The sequence below is a fragment of the Talpa europaea genome (genome assembly GCF_964194135.1).
Source record: "Talpa europaea genome assembly, chromosome: 7".
Classification (NCBI taxonomy): domain Eukaryota; kingdom Metazoa; phylum Chordata; class Mammalia; order Eulipotyphla; family Talpidae; genus Talpa; species Talpa europaea.
This window is the reverse complement of record NC_140074.1, coordinates 4,886,560-4,905,127: the sequence shown is the minus strand read 5'-3', so window position 1 is coordinate 4,905,127 and position 18,568 is coordinate 4,886,560. Positions and strand designations below refer to the sequence as shown.

Sequence of the window (18,568 nt, the reverse complement as noted above, 5' to 3'; positions counted from 1 at the left end):
GTCAGGCCTGACAGCAGGCCCACCCTGCTGCTGCAGCCTCAGAAGCCCGAGCCAGGCTCTTGGAGAGATCAACCTGGTGCAGCCAGGGCAGAGCAAGGCATGCAGTCCACGTCCCAAGCCCGGAAGGGGCCACGCTGAGGGCCCCCAGGGTATCACTAGCCAGAGACCACTAGCTGGCCAAGGGGTGGACACTTCTGGCCCCAGGGCTCCACACTTGGCAGCAGATGCATTTTCTCTGCCTTGGCCCCAGCCAGGCAACTTCCTTCCCATGCAGGCCTGCGGGGCTTTCAGGATCCAACTCTTAGGGCACAAATAGGACTTCGTGTTTCCTCCGCGGTCACTGGGTTTATTAGTTTCCTATTGCTGCTGTAACAAATGGCCACCAACTGACAGCTTAAAAGACACTTAAAACTGACAGCTTAAAAGACAGTTCAGAGGCTGGTTCCAGAGGCTAAGAGCGCCACCCGGGGCTGCGAGCTTGTGGCTCGATGTTCCTTTTTTTTTTTTTAAGATTTATTTATGTATGCATTCAGGAGCTGGGGTACAGGCCAGAGGTGCGGGGGTGTGGGGGGTGTGAGAGGATTCACCAGAGACAGAGCGGGGAGCAGCACAGGCGGGCTGCCTGAAAGACGCGGCGCAGTGACCTCTCCTGTGGCGCCCGCTGCTCCCCTCGCTGCTCCCTGCACTGCTTGTCCCACGGCCGACTCTCCGGGAGGCAGTGACCTGAAATTTCCCGACGCCAGGAAAACCAAGCGGCTCAGATTTCGCCCACCCGGAGGCAGCGGGAAGTCGGAGTCCGGGACGCCCGGCCCAGCTTCTCCCGGCAGCCCCGCGCGGCGGGCGGCAGGGGGCGCAGCTCCACTGTGAGGCAGCGCGTGGGCGGGGCCCGGAGCGGGCGGGGCCGGGGCGGGGCTCCGGCGGGCGTGGGCGGGGCTCTGGCGGACGGGGCGGGGCCGGGGCGGGGCTCTGTCGGACGGGGCGGGGCCGGGGCGGGGCCCGGCGTCGCACCGCCCGGCCCGCCCTTCCGGCTCCGGCTTCCACCCGCCGCCTCCACCTGGCGCCGGCTGCGGGCGCGACGGTCGCCGCGTTCCACCGCCGCGAGGCCCTGGCGGCGCCCGAGCCCGCGATGTCGGGCCCCAACGGGGACCTGGGCGTGCCGGTGGAGGCGGGCGCGGAGGGCGAGGACGACGGCTTCGGGGAAGCAGGTGACCCGGCGGAGCTGGAGCGACCTTTCCTTTCTCGGGGTGCCCTCCTGGGAAGGGGAGGCGGGGCCGGGGCGGAGTCTTGGAGGTGCCGCAGAGGCCCTTCCAGCCCCCCACTCCCGAGTGGGTCGCGAGCTGCGGACGCCCTCTCGGGGCGCAGGACGCGCACCCTGCGAGCCGCAGCGTTTGAGACCTCGGGGCACCGGCCCTGATGCACAGGTGGGGCCGCCCAGGCTGCGGGAGACGCCGGCCCAGGCGGGATCCGCTCCAGCCTCTTCCTGGGGCCCCAGGCGGACCGGGACGCTGAGGGGGCGGGGCCGGTCTCGGTTTAACTGGGGGCTCTAGTGGGGGGGCCCGCTGCCCTGCTGAGTCAGCACCCAGCCACCTTTGCCAGTGTGGGCCTGGCACCTTGGCCAGCCTGACTTGCTTCTAAAGCTGCCCGGTGCCGTCCCGCACTCCAGCATTGGGGTGGGGTAGCTTTGGGGGGAAGGATTGCGGAGAGGGAGAGGGCTTGGGGGGTGTCTACCATCTAGCTTTTCACCTTCCTCCCTCGTTTTCCCACCTGTGAATAATTAGTTTTTCCTTCATTGAGATTAAATGAGAAAACGAATGGAAAATTACAAAGATGCAAACGTTCAGTAAGTGGTCATTCTCTTTAGTGTAATAAAGATGGTTTATTAACTTAGAGGACAGGATTTAGCAAATCCTGGGTAGGTATGAAACCCGCTTTTTGTTTGGTTTTGGGGTCTTACTAAACTAGAATTCGTACACTGTACAGTTTGCTCACTGAAATTTATACGTCCAGCGGGTTCTGGGATATTCATAGGGCTCTGCACCCACCGCAAAGTTTTACACTTTTGTTTTGCAGGGTCTGTGGGTCAGTGGTAGCTGGCTGGCTTGCCCTGGACTCTGCTGGTGAACAGAGGTGGGCAGCAGCCATGGTGGAATCAGGCAGCACCTCTCTGGGTCACACTGAGTGGGCAGCCCAGTCGGCAGATTCAGGGCAGCACAGTAGGGAAGAGGGTGTCCCTGGCAGAAGACAAAGGCTTAGAACTGGCCGGTGCCCTTGACACAGATGAAGGCTGGCCCCATGGCATGGACACACCCCCCAGCCTCAAGTATTAGGATATTGGCCTCAGGTATTAGGTATAGAGGCCTGCCTCCTTCATCCTCCATGTGTGTCTCATGACACCGGCTGTGAGCTATTGGTTATAATGACCATCTATTAAGTAATTGTGTGGCCAGACCCTGAGTTCTTGATATATTTGAATCTTCCCAGCAACCTAGTTGATATCCTGTTTCCAGAAAGGTGCAGGAATTTGCTGAGACGGAGCAGAGCTGGGACTGAGATCCAGATGCCTCTCTGCTTGCCATGTCCTTGTCCAACCAGCTGGACCGCCCTTCACAGGCCCCTTCCCTCTTGGACCTCACTTGCCCCATCTGTACCACAGAATTAGGGTGCCAATTCTGGGCATGGGTGCTCTTCCCCCAGAATGCAGACACATTTGCACCCAAATCCCAGGCCCTTCCCCCAGGCCAGCTGCTTCCTCTTTGGTCCCATGCTAGCCGGCTGCTCGCTGAATGTGTCTGAGTCATGGACTGGCTCAGAACCAGGTCCTGCAGTGGGCATGGGCCCAGACCTTGGGTCCTAAGAGACACTGTATTACTGAGAGGAGGACAACCATGGGGGAGGGAGGGATGGTTTCTTCTGGTGGATACCAAGGCAGACTTCTTGGAAGAGGAGGCATTTTGAGCTGGTCCTTGGATCACTGATGTGGTTGAGGCATTCTGTGTGGCAGGGACAATTGAGCAGAAAGAGGGCTGGAAAGTCAGAGGTTTCATTCATTCATCCATTCATTTGTTCAACAAATGCTTATTGTGTGACAGTGAGGACACTGGGGAAAGAGCAGTGAAGACAGACCATTCTCCCTCCACGGAGCTTTAGACTCCGGTGGAGGGGCAGGCCAGCACACAGTAATCACAGCAGTCAGTCCGGAAGTGAGGGCCGTGGAGGTGTGAGGAGGGCAAGGGTATTAGGAACAGAGGCCGGCTGGCTCTGGGAGGGCTGCCTGCGGACATCCATGCTGAGGCTTGAAGGATAAGTGGGAGGAGCGGATGGAAGGAGACAGGAGGACGCGGCGCATCCCACGAAGAGGCGCCAGCATGTTCAGGGGGGCTGAGGTGGACAAAGGCAGGTGTGAGAGGACAGGCAAGGCCTGGGGGGTGGGACTCCAGATGGAAGCAAGACCTTGGAGCCTGCTGGGTGCATCTCCTGAGGGCACAGGAGCCAGAGAGGCTGGGGTGGGCCTGCCTGGGGACTCAGGCACTCTAGTGGGCTCTGCGCTGGCCTCTACGCAGCTGAAGGAAGTGGAGACTTGGCACCAGGCTTGGCACCCAGTCACCTCCTAACCCCAGAAAAAAGGCATTATTTCTCCAAAACCTTTCCTCTTTCGGTGTCCACCCATTTTTGAGAGGCTCGGAACTTGCCCAAAGCCCCTTTAGAGGCAGGCTGGGGGACCATGGTGTTGATTGGAAGAATGGGAGTCTGTGAGCCCCAAAGGGGCCTGGGACCTTGACTGTCTGTCCCTTTCCCCCCAGAATACGCTGCCATCAATTCCATGTTGGACCAGATCAACTCCTGTCTAGACCACCTGGAGGAGAAGAATGACCACCTCCACGCCCGCCTCCAGGAGCTGCTTGAGTCCAACCGGCAGGCGCGCCTGGAGTTCCAACAGCAGCTAGGGGAGGCCCCCAGTGATGCCGGCCCCTAGGCCCGCGAGCCCCCTGCCCCGCCTCCCGGGGTCAGACCGTGGCCTGAGCCCTACCACCCAGCTCAGATACCTTCTCCAGGGCAGCCACTGGGTCCCCCGGTGGGCCTGTCTGCGTGGCCACCCTCTGACACGCCCCTGCCTGGGCCAGCGCCCATCATCCAGCATCTCCTGGGGCCAGGGGCGGGCCTGCAACCCACCTGCCTTGCCTGTCTGCCGAGTCCTGGGCACTCCCCACTCTGCCCAGGCTTTAAGTGCCCACATTAAACCGGCCTCCAACACCACTTCACCTCTGTCCTCTGTATCTTGGGAGAAGGACTCCAGTGCCCGCCAGAGGGGAACCGGCCGTCACTCACCTGCGGCTCACGGCCTAGTGGTGGGGCTGGCAAGGCTCCCGCCTACCTGTCGTATCCCCAGCCTGGCTGAGCTCCCAGCGTGCTGTGAGTGAGGACATGCTCCCCTCTCTGGGTACTAGGTTTTCACTTTAGTACCGAGACGTGCTGTGCAACCTGGGCAGTGCCCTCCTGCTCGTGGCCTCAGTCTCCCCAGCCGGCCAGTCACAGGCCTGGTCTGGTGGGCTGTCTCTTAGGGTGCTTCCAAATGAGGAAATAGCAGAAGTAAAGAGCTGAGTGAGCCTGGGCTGCATTCCCAGCGATTCATCATGGTTGCCTGACGAGAAGGGCAGGCACCCCATTAGTGAACCCAGCACAGAATCAGGCCAGAGCCGAGGGCCCCTTTGTACTTGTTTCCATGGGGTCCAGCTGGAGAGGCCAGCACCCGGGTTCAGAGCTTGCGCCCTAGGTCATCCTGGCCACTTAACCAGATGTATGATCTTTGCAGGCTACTTGACGGTACCAGACCTCAGTTTTATCTGTAACTTGGGGATAGCAACCAAGACGTACCCCCAGGCACTGTGAAGATTAAATGAGATCTGACTTGAAGGTACTTTCCCAGCCTGGATACATAGAGAGAAATGGGCTCAGAGGTGAAGCGCCCTGGGATCCCCGAGCACACTTGGGGAGACTGTCTTTGGTGGCCTGATTCTGCACCACACTGAACCCCAGCAGGCCGGACCCCTTCCCTATCACCCAGACAAAAGTGCTGGTGGGGCCTGGCACAGCCAAACCACCTTTTTTTATTGGATTTCGAGTAAAAATACAAACCATCTCAGTTGCCAAGGCTCCTAGGACCCACAGCAGGCCTGGCCCCAGCCAGGGGGGAGCGCCCACTATCAGTTTCTGCGGCGTGTTGAGCGCCGGGGGGGTGGGGGCTCAGGGGGTGGGGCCGTCACCTTGCTGGGGGTTTTGGCCGAGTCCTGGGTGCTGGGATGGCTGGGTGGGCGGCCACCAGAGGTGAACAGGGCAGTCAAGGCGTTCCGGGCGTTGATGGCACACCGACGGCTCACGGGCCTGGTGGTGGGGCAGGGGTTCTTGGCCTTCTTGTATTTCTGGACACAGAGGGTGCAGGTGAAGCAGAGCTTCCTCCTTACCTATCTTGCATTCCCAGCCAGCAGCTGCCTTCCCAGCCAGGCTGAGCAGCATCCAACATGCTGTGTGACCCTGGGTGATGTGCTCAGCCTCTCTGGGCCAGAGCTCTGGCCCTCAGCACCTTCCAGCCCCACCCAGCTCTGATTCCCTTTGTGGTCAAGGCCTCCCTGTTTGGGCATAAGGGGGCATTCCCTGGGTTAGGGGAGCATGGGGAGGGGAGTGAAGGGTGAAGCCAAGCACAGGCAGGAGGTGGCACTGGCCATGGTGCTGTGAGTCCCCAGGGCAGGGCGGGGGGCCTGGCTCACCTGCAGGTTCTCAAAGTGGGCCAAGGTCTTGCAGTGGGAGAGCTGCGCCCCCGAGTTGCTGTGGTAGAACTTGTGGCAGATGCAGCACATGTAGCCCATCACGGGCACCAGGAAATCCACACCTGTGGGATGGCAGGGTCTGTCCTCACACCATCTGCCCAGTCAGCCAGGAATCCCACCCTGGAGGGGACCCTTGGCTCCCCCATCTTCTCGGCAGGAGAAGAGGATGAGGGGCTAGGCTGGAACTGGGGGGCCTGGAGGCTGGAGCCACATCGCTGGGTCAGGCCAGGCACATACCATAGGCGGTATTGGGGCTGTAGGTCTCCGAGTCTTTCCACTCCTCTATGGAAATGTCTCTGAACCTCACCTGGGAACATACAAGTGTGGGCCTCAAGGCAGCCACCACCTCCCCAACCCAGGTGGGGGGCCTGGAACCCACCCAAATTCTTGAGCACAACAGCCGTTAGATTCCCGAAGGTTGTGGGTAGCATTCTCTGAGCCTTTGCACACTCTGATCCTGCCTCCCAGAGTTCCTTTCCCAATATATACTTTCTAGGCTTAGTTCCATCAGTCCCCACCTCCAGGAAGCCCTCTTGCTCCCTCCCTCTTTACAGTGGCCGTAATCCACACCAGGTGTGCCCACACTATCATCTACTGAAGCCTGTTAACAACCCTCTGTGACCCACTCATTTTACAGAAGAGGATACAGGCCCAGGGTCACACAGCTGCTTTGTGGAGGACTGAACCCTCCCCACGGTCAACCGTAAGCCCCTAAGTTCCAACCTGATACTGCAGGTCCTCGGCCCAGGGAGTCAGATTCACCCACTGGAAGTGAGCCCTTCCAGACGAGGTCCTGCGGCCCCAGCCACATCAGCCTGCCTGCCCGGCAGTGCCCTCCACCACTCAGCAGGCAAACAAATGAGCTTCTAGGAAGTCTACCACCCCAACTCCCACACCGGGCTGCAGCGTTGCCTCGCAGCCCGACCTGGAACTGTCAGAGCTGGGCAGAGGAAACAGACTGAGAGGCACCCTGGGAGGCAGGAGCAGCATGTGCAAAGGCTCAGAGGAGGCTACCCACAGAGAATGCTCCTGGAAAGCAAAAGGCTGGTGTGTTCCAGGGCTTGCCCAACCTATGCCACAGCCAAGAGCTGCATCGCTTATGCCTGGCTCCCCGCACAGCGGCACCCTCGGCACCCTGGGCGGGGACAGCTGAGCATCCCTGGGACCCAGCATCGCGACCTGGCCTTAAACAGGTGCTTGGGAAACTGGCTAAACTGAAAAGAGCCCCAGGAGTGGCTGGGGCACCCTGAATGGAACGAGTCTCCCTTCCTGGCATCCGAGTCGACGAGCCTCTGCCAGCAAAGTGCTGGGCACACGCCGGGCATATGGTAAGGCTCCGAAAAGATGGGCTGCACTTGCGGCCACCATCACCATCCAATACTGACTTTTTCTGTGCACAACACGTCGTGCCCACCTCCCTGGTCATTGTGGTGTCCGCGTGACCCAGAACACGGTCACGGGAATGTAGTGCGGGGTGTGTGCACAGTGCCCCCTGCCCGGGGTGGGGCGAGGCGCCTCCTGGGGTGGGAGTCCAGCCTGCAGCCTCCCGCCGCTCCCCACCCTCGCCGCACCTTTTTGCAGAATTCCTTTTCCACCTCGATCTCCTCCTCTTCCTCGTCCTCCTCCTCATCTTCGTCACCCTCAAAGCAGCCCACAGCGTCCACAGTGATGAAGTGGTCCTCGTCTTGGCCGGCTAGCTCCTTCTCCAGCATCTTCAGTTGCCCAGGGGCGTGGGCGTGGGTGAGGACTAGGTCAGCCCTGGAGCAGCCAGGGTGCCACACCCTAGCCACACTGCACCCCCAGAGACTCAAACCCCCAGACCTTCTAAGAGTCAGGCTGGGGTAAACCTCAACTTGCTCTGGGTCTGCATCCTAAGGGCTGGGGTTACCTCCTTGGCTTTGTCCTTGTGCGCCTGGGACTTCACGTGCTCCACAAACTTGCGGGGTGTCTTGAAGTAACGGTTGCAAGCGGTGCAGAAAGGTCGCAGGGATTGTTTGGCCATCTGGGTGGTTGGAGGCGGGCCAAGTGAGCGGCAGGCAGCAGCCCCTCGAGACCCTGCCTCCCACATGCAGATCCCCCACTTCTCATCAGCTGGCAGTACCCCACCTCTGTGTGTATTTGGGCAAACATCCCCTCCCTGTGCTGCTGGCTACAAGACAGGCCAGCAGGTGACCAGAGACAGAGAGAGGGTGGCCACCAAGAGGACCCTGAGCCCGCAGCTAAATGGCCAGCCGATGTGGTGGCTGGCCCACCCTGGTCAGCTGGGGAAGCTGGAACCCAGAGGAAAAACATGGAGAGGCCGCACTTATGAGTGACGGCCACGCAGAGACAAAACCTCACACAGATGCCCACTCCCACCTGGCTCCCGCCTTCCTGGCCCCCACTTGGTGATCACGCGTGTGGGGCCTCTGTGGCTCGGGGCCCTTGTACCTTGTGGTCCGGCGTCCTGCGGTGCTGGATCAGGTCCCCCACGAAGTAAACCTGGCAGGTGTTGCACCAGCGCCTGGGCGGAGGCTCTCTGCGGGGCGACAAGTGAAACACACACAGGGTGACACCGTATTCTGTGGGGGAGCCCTGGCCCTGCTGGGTGCTCCAGAGGGATCATGGAATTCCAGCACCACATTCAACAAAGTCTTTTTTAGAAAACTGACAAAGTGGGGCCTCCCTGGTGGCGCAAGGGGTTAAGCACCGCACTATGAAGCAATCCGCAGCCTCTGCAGCACAAGTTCGATCCCCGGCCGGCCAGGGAGCAACCCACATGGCACAGCAGACCTCTCCTGCCTCCCCGCTGCTCCCCTCAGCAGTGCATTTCAGTAGATCTGCCTGTTCTGCTCCCCACTCTGTCTCTGGTGAATCCTCTCACCCCCACACCTCTGGCCTGTACCCCAGCACTTGTATGCATAAATAATCTTTAAAAAAAAAACTGACAGTAGCTAAGAATTCTTGAACATGAATAGCCCAGGCCATACTGCGAAGGGTGTGAAGAGACCTCTGAGGGAGGACGAGCCAGATGGGAGATTCAGGGTCCCCTTGCACCTGCCTGACCAGACTCCCCCCTCAACACCCCTCCCCACACACGTGGAGCGTCCATTTCTCCACTCACTCGTCCTCTCTCTCCAGGACATCACGGGGCACGGGCAGCAGGGCCAGGAGGCAGGCTTGGCTCATGTGCTGGAGCTCGCCAAGCCGTTGCTGGTGCTGCGCCTCCACCATGTGGTCCTGGAACTCCTGCAGTGGGGGGGTGGGGAGGGCAGGGCTGGTTCAACCAGGTCCACCTGCCTCTCAAGTCCTGCCTACTGGCTGGTCAGGAAAGGCTTTCCGAGCAAACGCACAGCCGCCAGACCCATGGCTTGAGGGGGCCCGTCAGGCAACCAGGCTGGAAAGTCCTTGCAGACCCCAAACCCTCCCAATTGTCCCCCACCAACCTCTGCCCCAGGCCAGCCTGCCCTACCTGCTGACTGCTGCAGCTGGCTCTGCAGATGTAGCAGAAAAACTGCAGTGTTTGCTTTGAAGGTATGCTGGCAGCAGCGGGGGTGGCAGAGGTAGTGTCGCTGGCTCGGGGCCCGGGTGTGAGGGGCATGGTGCTAAAGGCCCGGCTGTCACTGCTCTGCAAGATGGTGACCTTCAGGGAGCCCCCGGCACCCCACACCTGCACCAGGAGCAGAGCCAAAGCTACCACCAGCTGGGCGCTCCCAGCGGGCCAGCCCTGTCTCATCAGGTACTTACAGATGGAGATCCCAAGGCTCTGAGCCTCACACAGCCAGGAAGCACTAGGCAGGCCCCACCCTACCCTGCCCCACCCCGCCCCACCCCAACATGACTGCTAGAGAAACTGAGGCGCAAAGAAAGGACAGATTTAGCCACGATGACACTTTGGGACCCACACCCACAGGCTTCCACCCGGGCCCCTCCACTAGAGCACTGTTACCTGTGTGAGGGAACCAGGCCCTAGTTTTGGGATGAGCAGGTTGGAAGGGGCACTTGTGACCTGAAATACCTCCAGGTATTTCAAACGGGGAGGGTGCCGAGCACACTCGAACCCTGTCTGGTGGCCCATGCACACAGGTGGGGCATCCCATCTCAAGGAAGCCCTGAGAGGGCCTGGGGCAGTGTTGCTGGGGGTGTGGTCCTCATGCTGCCACCCGGACAACTCTACCCACCCCTAGCATCTCTCTTGATCTTTTTTCACATTCTCCCACATCCAGGCCACTGGCCAACTCCTCCTGGCTCTCCTCTGTGCCCACAGGCTCCGGCGAGTCTTCCTCCAGGCCTGAAATGATAGATGGGCAGTTCCCCAGGTCCCAACTTCTATCTGGGTTCAGCGTGACCCACACCTGAGAGCCATCTTCCCATCCACGGCCAGGACCTGGAAGCCTAAGGCGAGGATACCTGAACCCTGGCTCCGGGCAGCATCCAGTCGAGGCTGGACAGCACAGGTGAGGACGCGGGGCCGGCAGAGCTGTCCCCCTGGGCCGCTGTGGGCCGGTGCCCGCTTACCTCCTGCAGCTGCTCCCGTGTCAGGCGGCATCTCAGGCACCGTGGGAGGAACTGGTGCTTGCTCGGGCGCCAATCCCTGAGCCTGGGTCCGAGGCTGCCCCTGGGTCTGCTCTGGTGGCTGCGCTGGCAACGGCGTGGGAGCTGGCTCCAAGAGCTGCCGCGTGGGCTGTGCGTGTGTCTGGGCCTGTGGATACGTCTGCGTCTGTGCCTGCTTCTGCAGCTGCGGCTGCGCCTGCCTTGGGGGCTGGGAGTGTGCCTGTGGCTGCACCTGCTTCGGTGGCTCTGCCTCCTTCTGCGGCCGTGTCTGCTGTGGCGCTACGTGTTCCGGGGTGGTCTGCGTCTGTGCCTGCTTCTGCAGCCTCAGCGGCACTGTCTGTGGTGGGGCCTGGATGTGCAGCGCACATGGCTGGAATTGTGGCAGCACTCGGGCCTCCGGCGGCTCAGATGGCAGCTCATGTGTCTGGGTCTGCTTCGGTGCTGTCATCCGTGCCTGAGGCTGTACCTTGGCCTGCAGCTGCCCTAGGGTCCCCTTCTCTGTGGGCTCCTCTGAGCTAGAGAGGATCAGAAGCTCAAATTCATGTCTTCCAACTGGCCCTGGGGGTTGCCCAGAAAGGCCAAGACGCAACTTCCAGCCCTAGCCCTACCACGTAGGACTGAGCATTTGGGCAAGTGCCTTTGGCTCCCCAGGTCCTGCTTTCATTTAAATAAGTTGAGAGGATCACTCACTTCTGCCTCCCACACTTCTAAGCCTGTATCCACGGCCCTGTAGTCCTGCCCAGCCGGGGGGGGGGCCCCAGAAGCACACGTTCTCCTCCAACCTGGCCCCTTGCCCGCCTGCTGGGGCCTCAGTCACAGTGAAGACACCAGAGTCTGTCTGGCCGGGGCCTTCCCAGGGACAGATTTAGATGTGACCTTCCTCCAGGCCAGAGATCAAGGTCCTTCTATCACTCAGCTCCCCTAAAGGGGCTTGCCCCTACCTCCACCCACCGCCTGCCTTGGCAGGCATGAGCTACGGGCCTGGCAGGCTTTCAGCATCAGTTACCTCTTTGACTTCTTAGCCAGGGGCTCAGAGGCCTCACAGGACTCAGGCTCAGGGGTTGGTGTGCGTTTCTCCTTAGAGGAGCCATCTGGGCAGAGCTGGAAATCTTGGTCTGGAACGAAGGGCAGCTGAGGGACCTTGGACACTGTCCAGCAAACCCAAGCTCCCCTCCCCGAGTCACCAAGCCCAGCTTTGCCTCCGTCACAACCCTGCACCCACCAGCCCCCACCCTCGTCCCCTTTGAAGGACCAGCAGCCTCCCTCCCTTACCTGGAGTGTCTGTTCGGGACTCTGTGGCTTCTTCAGACCCCTCTGGGGGGTCTGACTGGTCTTCAGACACCGTCTGAGAAGAAGAATCCTGCTTCCAGTCAGAAACTGTTCTTGACATCCACCGCCCACCCCGTGAGCAACCCCCGGCAAGCATGGCTGCCGCTGTCCCCCGGCAGGTAAAGGGCCTGGCCCTGAGCTACCGAGATGGTCCTCACCAGGCCAGGGATCATGTCTAGGGGACTTCAGCAGCTGCCTGGGTGAGAGCAAACCAGGACTGGGAACACAGACCCTGAGTGTGGCCTCCTGACTTCCCAGCCAGAGGAGCCCTTCATGCAAAACTCATCCTCTTTTCTCTAGATCAGAACAAAACCCTCCTGTGACTTCTCCTAGCCTGGGGCATGCCCTCCTCACCACCCTAAGTACCCCCTCGCACACCAGTATGCTCTCCTCACCCCAAATGCCTGCTCATCATCCCAGGCATCCCTCCTTACCCCAAGCACCCTACCCCACGCTTGGCTTCAGCCCCTCCCTGGCCCTCTCTGCTAGTCCATACTACCTCTCTGTGCCCAGAGCCCCAGACCACCTCCTGCCTGAGGTCTCTGCCCAGAGCCTCAAAAGCACTTCTTTTTTTTTTTTTTTTTTTTTTTTTTTAAATTTTTTTTTTTTTAATAGAGGCATATTTTATTTATTTATTTGTTTGTTTGTTTTGTTTATACAAGCACTGGGTACAGTCAGAAGCACGGGAGGGTGAGAGAATTCACCAGAGCCAGAGCGGGGAGCAGAGCAGGCAGAAGGACCGAAGTCCACTGCTGAGGGGAGCAGCGGGCGGCAGGAGAGGTCCGCGCGCCATGTGGGACCCTCCTCCGGTGGCCGGGGAGCACCGGAGATCGAACCGGCGCCGCAGAGGCCGCGGGCAGCTTCGCAACCCAACGCTCAACCGCTGCGCCACCGGGGAGGCCCACCAAAAGCACTTCTTGAGGATACCCCCTTGGCCCCAGAGAAGGTCAAGTCCCCTAGCACAGGTCCCCAGAGTGCCTTGGGCTTCCTTTTTGTGGCATTTTCTAGTTGTAATTATTGGTTAGACTTGTATTTTCATCAATGTCTCTCACCACCCCCTCCCCAGCCCAAGAGCCCCAGCAGGCCAGGCCAGATGTGTCATCTGTACCTCTGGAGGGACGTACAGCTGTCTGCTAAGTAAACTCGGAGTTCTGAGCACCCCAGGAAGCGCGGGAGCTGACAGGCAGCCTTCCCCACCCCCCAGCTAAGCCCAAGCAGGAAGGTGCACACTCAGGACTCTGCACCCTCCCGAAACCACCTGGCCTCGCCCTGCAGGTCAGGAGGCTCGACTCCGCCTCTACCCCTCCCGGCCTCAGCTTTCCTGTGTATAAAATGGGGGCGGTGATGGCCAGCTCGCCTAGCCACGTCCAGACAGACCTGACTGGACAAGCAGAAGCCAAGACTCCTCTCCGGAGGGACTGGCCGCCGGATGTGGGTTGCCCAGAGTAGCAGGAAAGGGGTCCTGCCCCTGCCACAGAATGCTGCTGTGGGCCTGGTGTGCAGGCAGCAGCAGGAAGTTCAGGGACCAGATGTCCCAGGGGCAGACTGTTCCCTTTGCGAGTCTCTTGGACTCTTTCTGCTGATGTCAGGGAGAGCCCCTCAGGGACGTGGGGGCCAGGGTGCAGGCCCAGAGGCCAGATGGCCAGAGTTCAGAGTTCCTGGTCTGATAACATTGCTCGACCCCGATAACCTTCCTCTGACTTCTATGTCTGTAGCTCACTTAGACTGTTTTTTAAATTTTCAAGTGTGATAGATTGTCTCCTTATTAAATAACTGTAATGGAGAAGCCAGTTTACGGAAGAGGGCATTACAGTGACCAGTCGCACACACAGCTTTTGAGCACATTAGTGTGGCCACTCATCCAGAGGATTGTAAGGACGCAGTATAAGAAAGAGCCCTGCTCTGCTTTTATATGTTGAGTTAAATAAAATGTTAGTAAAACAAATTTCACCCGTTTCTTTTTATTGCGCTGGTGTGGTTACTAGGCAAACGATAATTACATTTACAACTCTCATTTTACTGTTCTCGTTTAAAGAGAAATATTAGGTGAATTTTAGCGCCATAGTAGATTGAGGCAAAAATTATGGCAGGAGGGCAGGGATATTTGAAGTTTGGGAGACACGACATACCAAATCCAACTCACCGCTCCCGTTTTACAGATGAGGAAACTGAGGTGCAAAGAGGGGGTGTGGCCTGAGCAGGGATGCCCCCCCCCAGCTCCACCTTAGACACCACTCACCTTGCGATTGAGGGTGGTAGAGGAGGGGATCCTGGCTTGCTTCTGGAGGGTCCTCCCTGAGAGGTTGATCAGGGAGGGGTTTATGGGGACACCGACAGGAGGGGGTCCCAGCAGGGACTGCTGGGTGGCCTGGGGAAAGAACTGTTGTAGATATGGGGTGGTCAGCTGGGGGGGTGTGAGGCTGGGGGTGGTCAGGGTTGGGGTTGCCAGGTTGTAGCCACGGAGGTTACCTGTGGGCAAGAAAAGGAGAAAATGGATCACTCTTGGGTTGAGCCCCCAGTGCATCATGGGAACGGCACAAATAACTTTCAAGGGAAGCCTGAGTCAAAGCTCAGTCCCGCCCACCTTGCACACTGGTGGGGAGGAGGCTCCAGGGGAAAGGGCACTGCTTTTCCCTCCTCAGATTCCTACCTGGTCAGCAGCTTGAGAACCCTGTTCACCCTCCAGCATGCCCGAGGGTATGGCTTAAGCTACAGGAACAATCCCAGCACAGAACCCACAGAGAGAGGCAGCGAGATAAGACACCCCCCCCAACCCCCAGCTGCCCTTCACCACGTCTCCTCAGGAGCCAGGCCCTTGGCCCAGCATCATCAGGGGGAGAATCATCGTCACCTCTGATGACAAAATAGAGACGCAAAGAGGAGGGGTCCCTTGTCTCGGGTCTCTGGGGAGGGCACTGTCCCCAGCCAGGACTGCAGGGTTCTCCTGACTCCTCTCTTTACTCTCCCTCAAGTCATCACCAAACCTTATCAAGCCTGTCTCCTGCTCCTCTGACCCCCCTTTTCTATCCCCACTCTGCTCCCTGTCCCTGCTTTCATAGCTCCCTGCTACTCACTGCTCAGAAACTGAGCACCCCCCACCCCCACCTTCGTTTCTCCTGTCACAAGCTTCTGTGAGTTGCTTAAACAGACTGAGTTTCCTTCTGCCTCTGGGCCTTTGCACATGCTGTTTTTCCTGCCTGGGCTGTTCTGCCTCCCACTGGTTCTGCCTCCAAATTGTGTTCAATCCTTCCTTGGCATAATCTCCTCCCAGAGCCCTCTGTGATCTCGGAGGTCACAGCCCCCTGTCCTGTCAGAGCTACAGTTTCCTTGTCCACTGCCTACCACCCAACGACACCGGGATCTCCTTAAGGGCAGGTACCAGCTCTTGCCAAGTGTTTGAGCTAAAACAGTTCAAGTCCTGCTCCAATGGTGGGGTGGGGAGCCCAGGGATTAAGCGCAGATGTCAGGTCAGGTGTGCTGCGAGAGCCGGTTCAAAGCCAGACTGTACTACAGACAAGAGACCTGGAACAAATCAGTTCCGCCTTCTTAGTCTCAGTTCCCACATGTGTAAAATAGGCAGAACAGTGCGTGTTTTATGAGGATTCAGTGAGACACATAAGTGTGCCTGGTACATAGTAAATGTTCAATTAACATTAATGGAAAATAAATATATGTGCACATACGGGCAGAGAGCATGCCAATCAGCTCTTAAAAACAGTAAGGCAAAAGATGGCACACCCTAAAAGAAAAATGGACAAAGGACATGGACAGGTCACACACACAAAAAAGCACCAAAAAACAAATGTTTAACAGACAAATACAAAATATTCACTTGTACTGGCACTCCAAGGAACGTAAACTAACACATCAATGATATAGCTTTTTTTGCCAACCAAATTAGTAAATTATATGCATACGTAAACATATATATATATTTAAAAAAGCATATAATACCCAATGTTGCCGTGGGCATGGTGAGACCCGCACTGTCATACGTGGCTGGTGGCATTGCAGACTGGTCCAGTCCTTTGGGAAAGTAATTTGGTAGATATTGAGAGCCATAAAACATTTGTCCCCCCCTGATCCAGTCACTCTATTTTTGGGAAAAAATGATCATAAAATAGTCTCAACATGAGATCTACTGCAGTGTTAAAACAGAAGAAAAAGGAAAACATGGAAATCTAGGTAGGCAAGAGCACGCCCTTCAATTGGATCTTAAATGGCTGTTAAAAATAACCTTTACAGAGGGGACTCCCTGGTGGCATAGGGGGTTAATTCTCAGCTGGTGGTGTAGGGGGTTAAGTCTCAGTGCTATCACCGCTGTGGCCTGATTTTGATCCCCGGCCAGGGAGCTGACCCACATGGCGCAGACCTCTCCTGTCTCATCTGCTGCTCCCCTTAGCAGTGTATTTCCTCTCACTCCCCACACCTCTGGCCTACACCCCAGTTCTTGTATGCATAAAAAAAATAACCCTTTACAGAGACTCTCAGATCATACATGAAAGGTCCATGCAGGGGGGGCCCGGAATGCAAAAGCCTACTGGGAAGCCCACCTGGGGGGCAGGAATGCGGATACCTGCCTGGAGGACTCAGACAATGAGCCTCCCCCCTCCCACTACGAGTCTCGTCTCAGACAAAGAACCTCTACCTGCCCTACAAACTTTTCCCGCCTTAGGAGCCCAACTACCCACCTGACCTCTCCTCACCCTATAAAACCCTGCTTCCCCCTAACAACGTGCGCGACTCCACCGACCCCCGCCTTGGGTCTGTGAGGTCCACCCGGGGCGCAATAAACTTTTCCTCCCTTTGAGAAATGTAGCCTGGCTCTCCTTTTCTTTACCGCGCCGAACCTTTCAATATGGTAAATAAAGAAACAGGACACAACCTTTCATTATATCCATAACCATTATCGTATATGAGGCCCAAGTCGGTGCTTAGAAAAACATGGGAGGAAATACACTGAAACCTTGACTGGTAGGTTTTTGGCTTCAGGAGGAGAGTGAGCCTCCCTAGGATGAGTTGGGTTTTCTTAACCTCTTTACAGTTTTTTTTTTCTCTCACTTTTGTTTAAATGAGAAAATGCAGATGTACACGTGTGGGTCCCTGTGGGGGTCTAACCCTCTGTCATTTGTAAGTCAGCTCCCAGGACCGTCCACACCAGCGCGGGCCTGGCAGGATCGAAGGGTGACGCTGTCCTCTCTTGACCCAGCTGCAAAGCAGCCGGGAGGCAGGACGGCCTAGTGTCTCGGGATATGCTCTGGAGGAGCATGATTCTAATTCCCCCTCAAATCAGCGCCTACTCACTATGCGACCCTGGGCACACGATCCCGCTCTTGGGCTCTCAGTTTCATCTGTAAAAATGGATCATGCGAGTATCTTGCCTTAGGTTTGTCAGCAGAGCCAAGGACTTAGGTTTATAGAGGCCTCCGTGCAGTGCCCAGTCCCGAGGGCACTCCCATTGGCCTGAGGGAGGAGTGGATCCGAAGATGACTTGACCTGAGGTCTCTGGGCCCCGGGGACTGAGGTACAGGAGCAGCATCTTGGAAGAAAATGCTGAGACTGTTCTCCATATGGGGGAACTGAGACCAGGGCACAGGCAGAGAGCTAGAGACACTCACTCTTGAGCCCCAGGCACTGTGGGTGCTGTGTGACCCACAACAAATGGCTTCCCTTCTCTGCGCTTCACTTTCTCATCTATCAAATGGGACGTAGCGGAGGGAGATCAAAATGGATTTGGCCATCCTTCAACTTATCTAGTCTGAATGTGAGGGAGTGTGCTGAGTGCCACCCCCCCCCCCACATCATGGCCAAGGGCACAGATCAGACAGACTGTAGGGAGCTGGGTAACACAGACCCCCACCTCCTGGCACCTCAGACCCTGCGTCTGTGCAATGGACATGGAGAGCAGCTCCCTGGCAGGGCTACTGTGTGGACTTGATGAGTCAGTGCAGTGGGCTGCTGGGGAGCTACCACTGAAACACAAGGGCCTGCAGCCATACCTTGCAACTGCTGCAAAAACAAAGCTCTCTGCAGTGCTGAGCCGCTGAGCAGGGAGGCCGAGTTGATGCCCTGGAGATTCAGAAGCTGTTGCTGAGGCGGCTGCTGGAGAAGCCCCCTGTGTGTTGGGAGGGGGTGTCAGAAGGTTATTGGGAAAGTCAGGCCTTCTCTCCTCCCTGAGACCTTTCACCTCCCCTCTTAGCCCTCTCTACAGCAGAGAAAAGATTCCCTTGGGCTAGGAACTGATGGGTTCCTGGGGTGCCCCTGGGATGCCGGCCAGTTTGGATGGACTGGACCGGGGCATGTACGACATGGGCAGGAGCCAGCCACCCCTCCAGGGGGGAACTCACCGGCTCAAGGCCATGGGCAGGGAGGCCTGGGGTGGGGGCTGCTGGAGCAGCTGCTGGAGCTGCAGCAATTGCTGTTGCTGCTGTTGCAGCTGCTGCTGCTGAAGCTGCTGCTGTTGCAGCTGCTGCTGCTGCAACTGCTGCTGCTGGTTGAACATGGCGGCTGGGAGGAGAGCAGAAGGACAGGGTCCCCATCAGAGGCCAACCCAGCTCCCCGCCCCTCCAGGGCCACCACCTCCAGCCCGCCGTCTCCCACCCGCTGCTGCCCACTGAGCACGGCGGCTGCGCGCCCATCCTGCCGGAGCACAGGCGCCTGTCCCTTTCACCACACCCCACTTCTGCCGGCAGAGCAGGACTCCACGGCCCTCCGCCTCCTGCCGACGGCCCCTCCTTCCAAAGTCCAGCTTCACCTTCCCTCTCTCCCGCTCGCAGGCCCGGTTCCTCCAGGCCCGGCGCCCAGCTCAGATCCACCTCCCGCCCCAGCCTTCTCCGCGCCAGTCGCCGCCCGACGCAGCCCCGCCTCGCTCGCGCCCCGCTTTG

At 58.3% G+C, this 18,568-nt stretch overlaps 2 protein-coding genes across 2 annotated transcripts; one reads left to right on the top strand and one right to left on the bottom strand.

Moving 5' to 3' along the window:
* The first annotated feature begins 1,040 nt into the window (after positions 1–1,040).
* Positions 1,041–4,414, top strand: BBLN (bublin coiled coil protein). Its single transcript, XM_084236569.1, has 2 exons — positions 1,041–1,205; positions 3,801–4,414. Exons 1-2 carry the CDS (start codon positions 1,127–1,129, stop codon positions 3,971–3,973), a joined length of 252 nt encoding a protein of 83 aa, XP_084092695.1. The 5' UTR covers positions 1,041–1,126; the 3' UTR covers positions 3,974–4,414.
* A 699-nt stretch (positions 4,415–5,113) lies between these two features.
* On the bottom strand, positions 5,114–15,708 carry CIZ1 (CDKN1A interacting zinc finger protein 1). Its single transcript, XM_084236570.1, has 14 exons — positions 15,639–15,708; positions 13,924–14,153; positions 11,628–11,715; positions 11,362–11,470; positions 10,320–10,870; positions 9,983–10,092; positions 9,274–9,471; positions 8,926–9,050; positions 8,253–8,340; positions 7,711–7,824; positions 7,394–7,534; positions 6,060–6,129; positions 5,763–5,884; positions 5,114–5,417 (listed from the first exon to the last, which is right to left on the bottom strand). Exons 1-14 carry the CDS (start codon positions 15,691–15,693, stop codon positions 5,202–5,204), a joined length of 2,217 nt encoding a protein of 738 aa, XP_084092696.1. The 5' UTR covers positions 15,694–15,708; the 3' UTR covers positions 5,114–5,201.
* Between the last annotated feature and the right edge of the window lie 2,860 nt (positions 15,709–18,568).

What these genes read in the sequence shown, in the direction of transcription:
- BBLN (XM_084236569.1), top strand. Translation starts at nt 1,127, where the DNA reads ATGTCGGGCCCCAACGGGGACCTGGGCGTGCCGGTGGAGGCGGGCGCG. An exon ending in CGACGGCTTCGGGGAAGCAG is followed by an intron (nt 1,206 to 3,800) that starts GTGACCCGGCGG and finishes CTTTCCCCCCAG; the next exon opens with AATACGCTGCCATCAATTCC.
- CIZ1 (XM_084236570.1), bottom strand. Translation starts at nt 15,693, where the DNA reads ATGCCACCAGCCACGTATGACAGTGCGGGTCTCACCATGCCCACGGCA. An exon ending in CTGGCTAAGAAGTCAAAGAG is followed by an intron (nt 10,871 to 11,361) that starts GTAACTGATGCT and finishes GATCCTCTCTAG; the next exon opens with CTCAGAGGAGCCCACAGAGA. An exon ending in CCCACTTTGAGAACCTGCAG is followed by an intron (nt 5,418 to 5,762) that starts GTGAGCCAGGCC and finishes CTCTGTGTCCAG; the next exon opens with AAATACAAGAAGGCCAAGAA.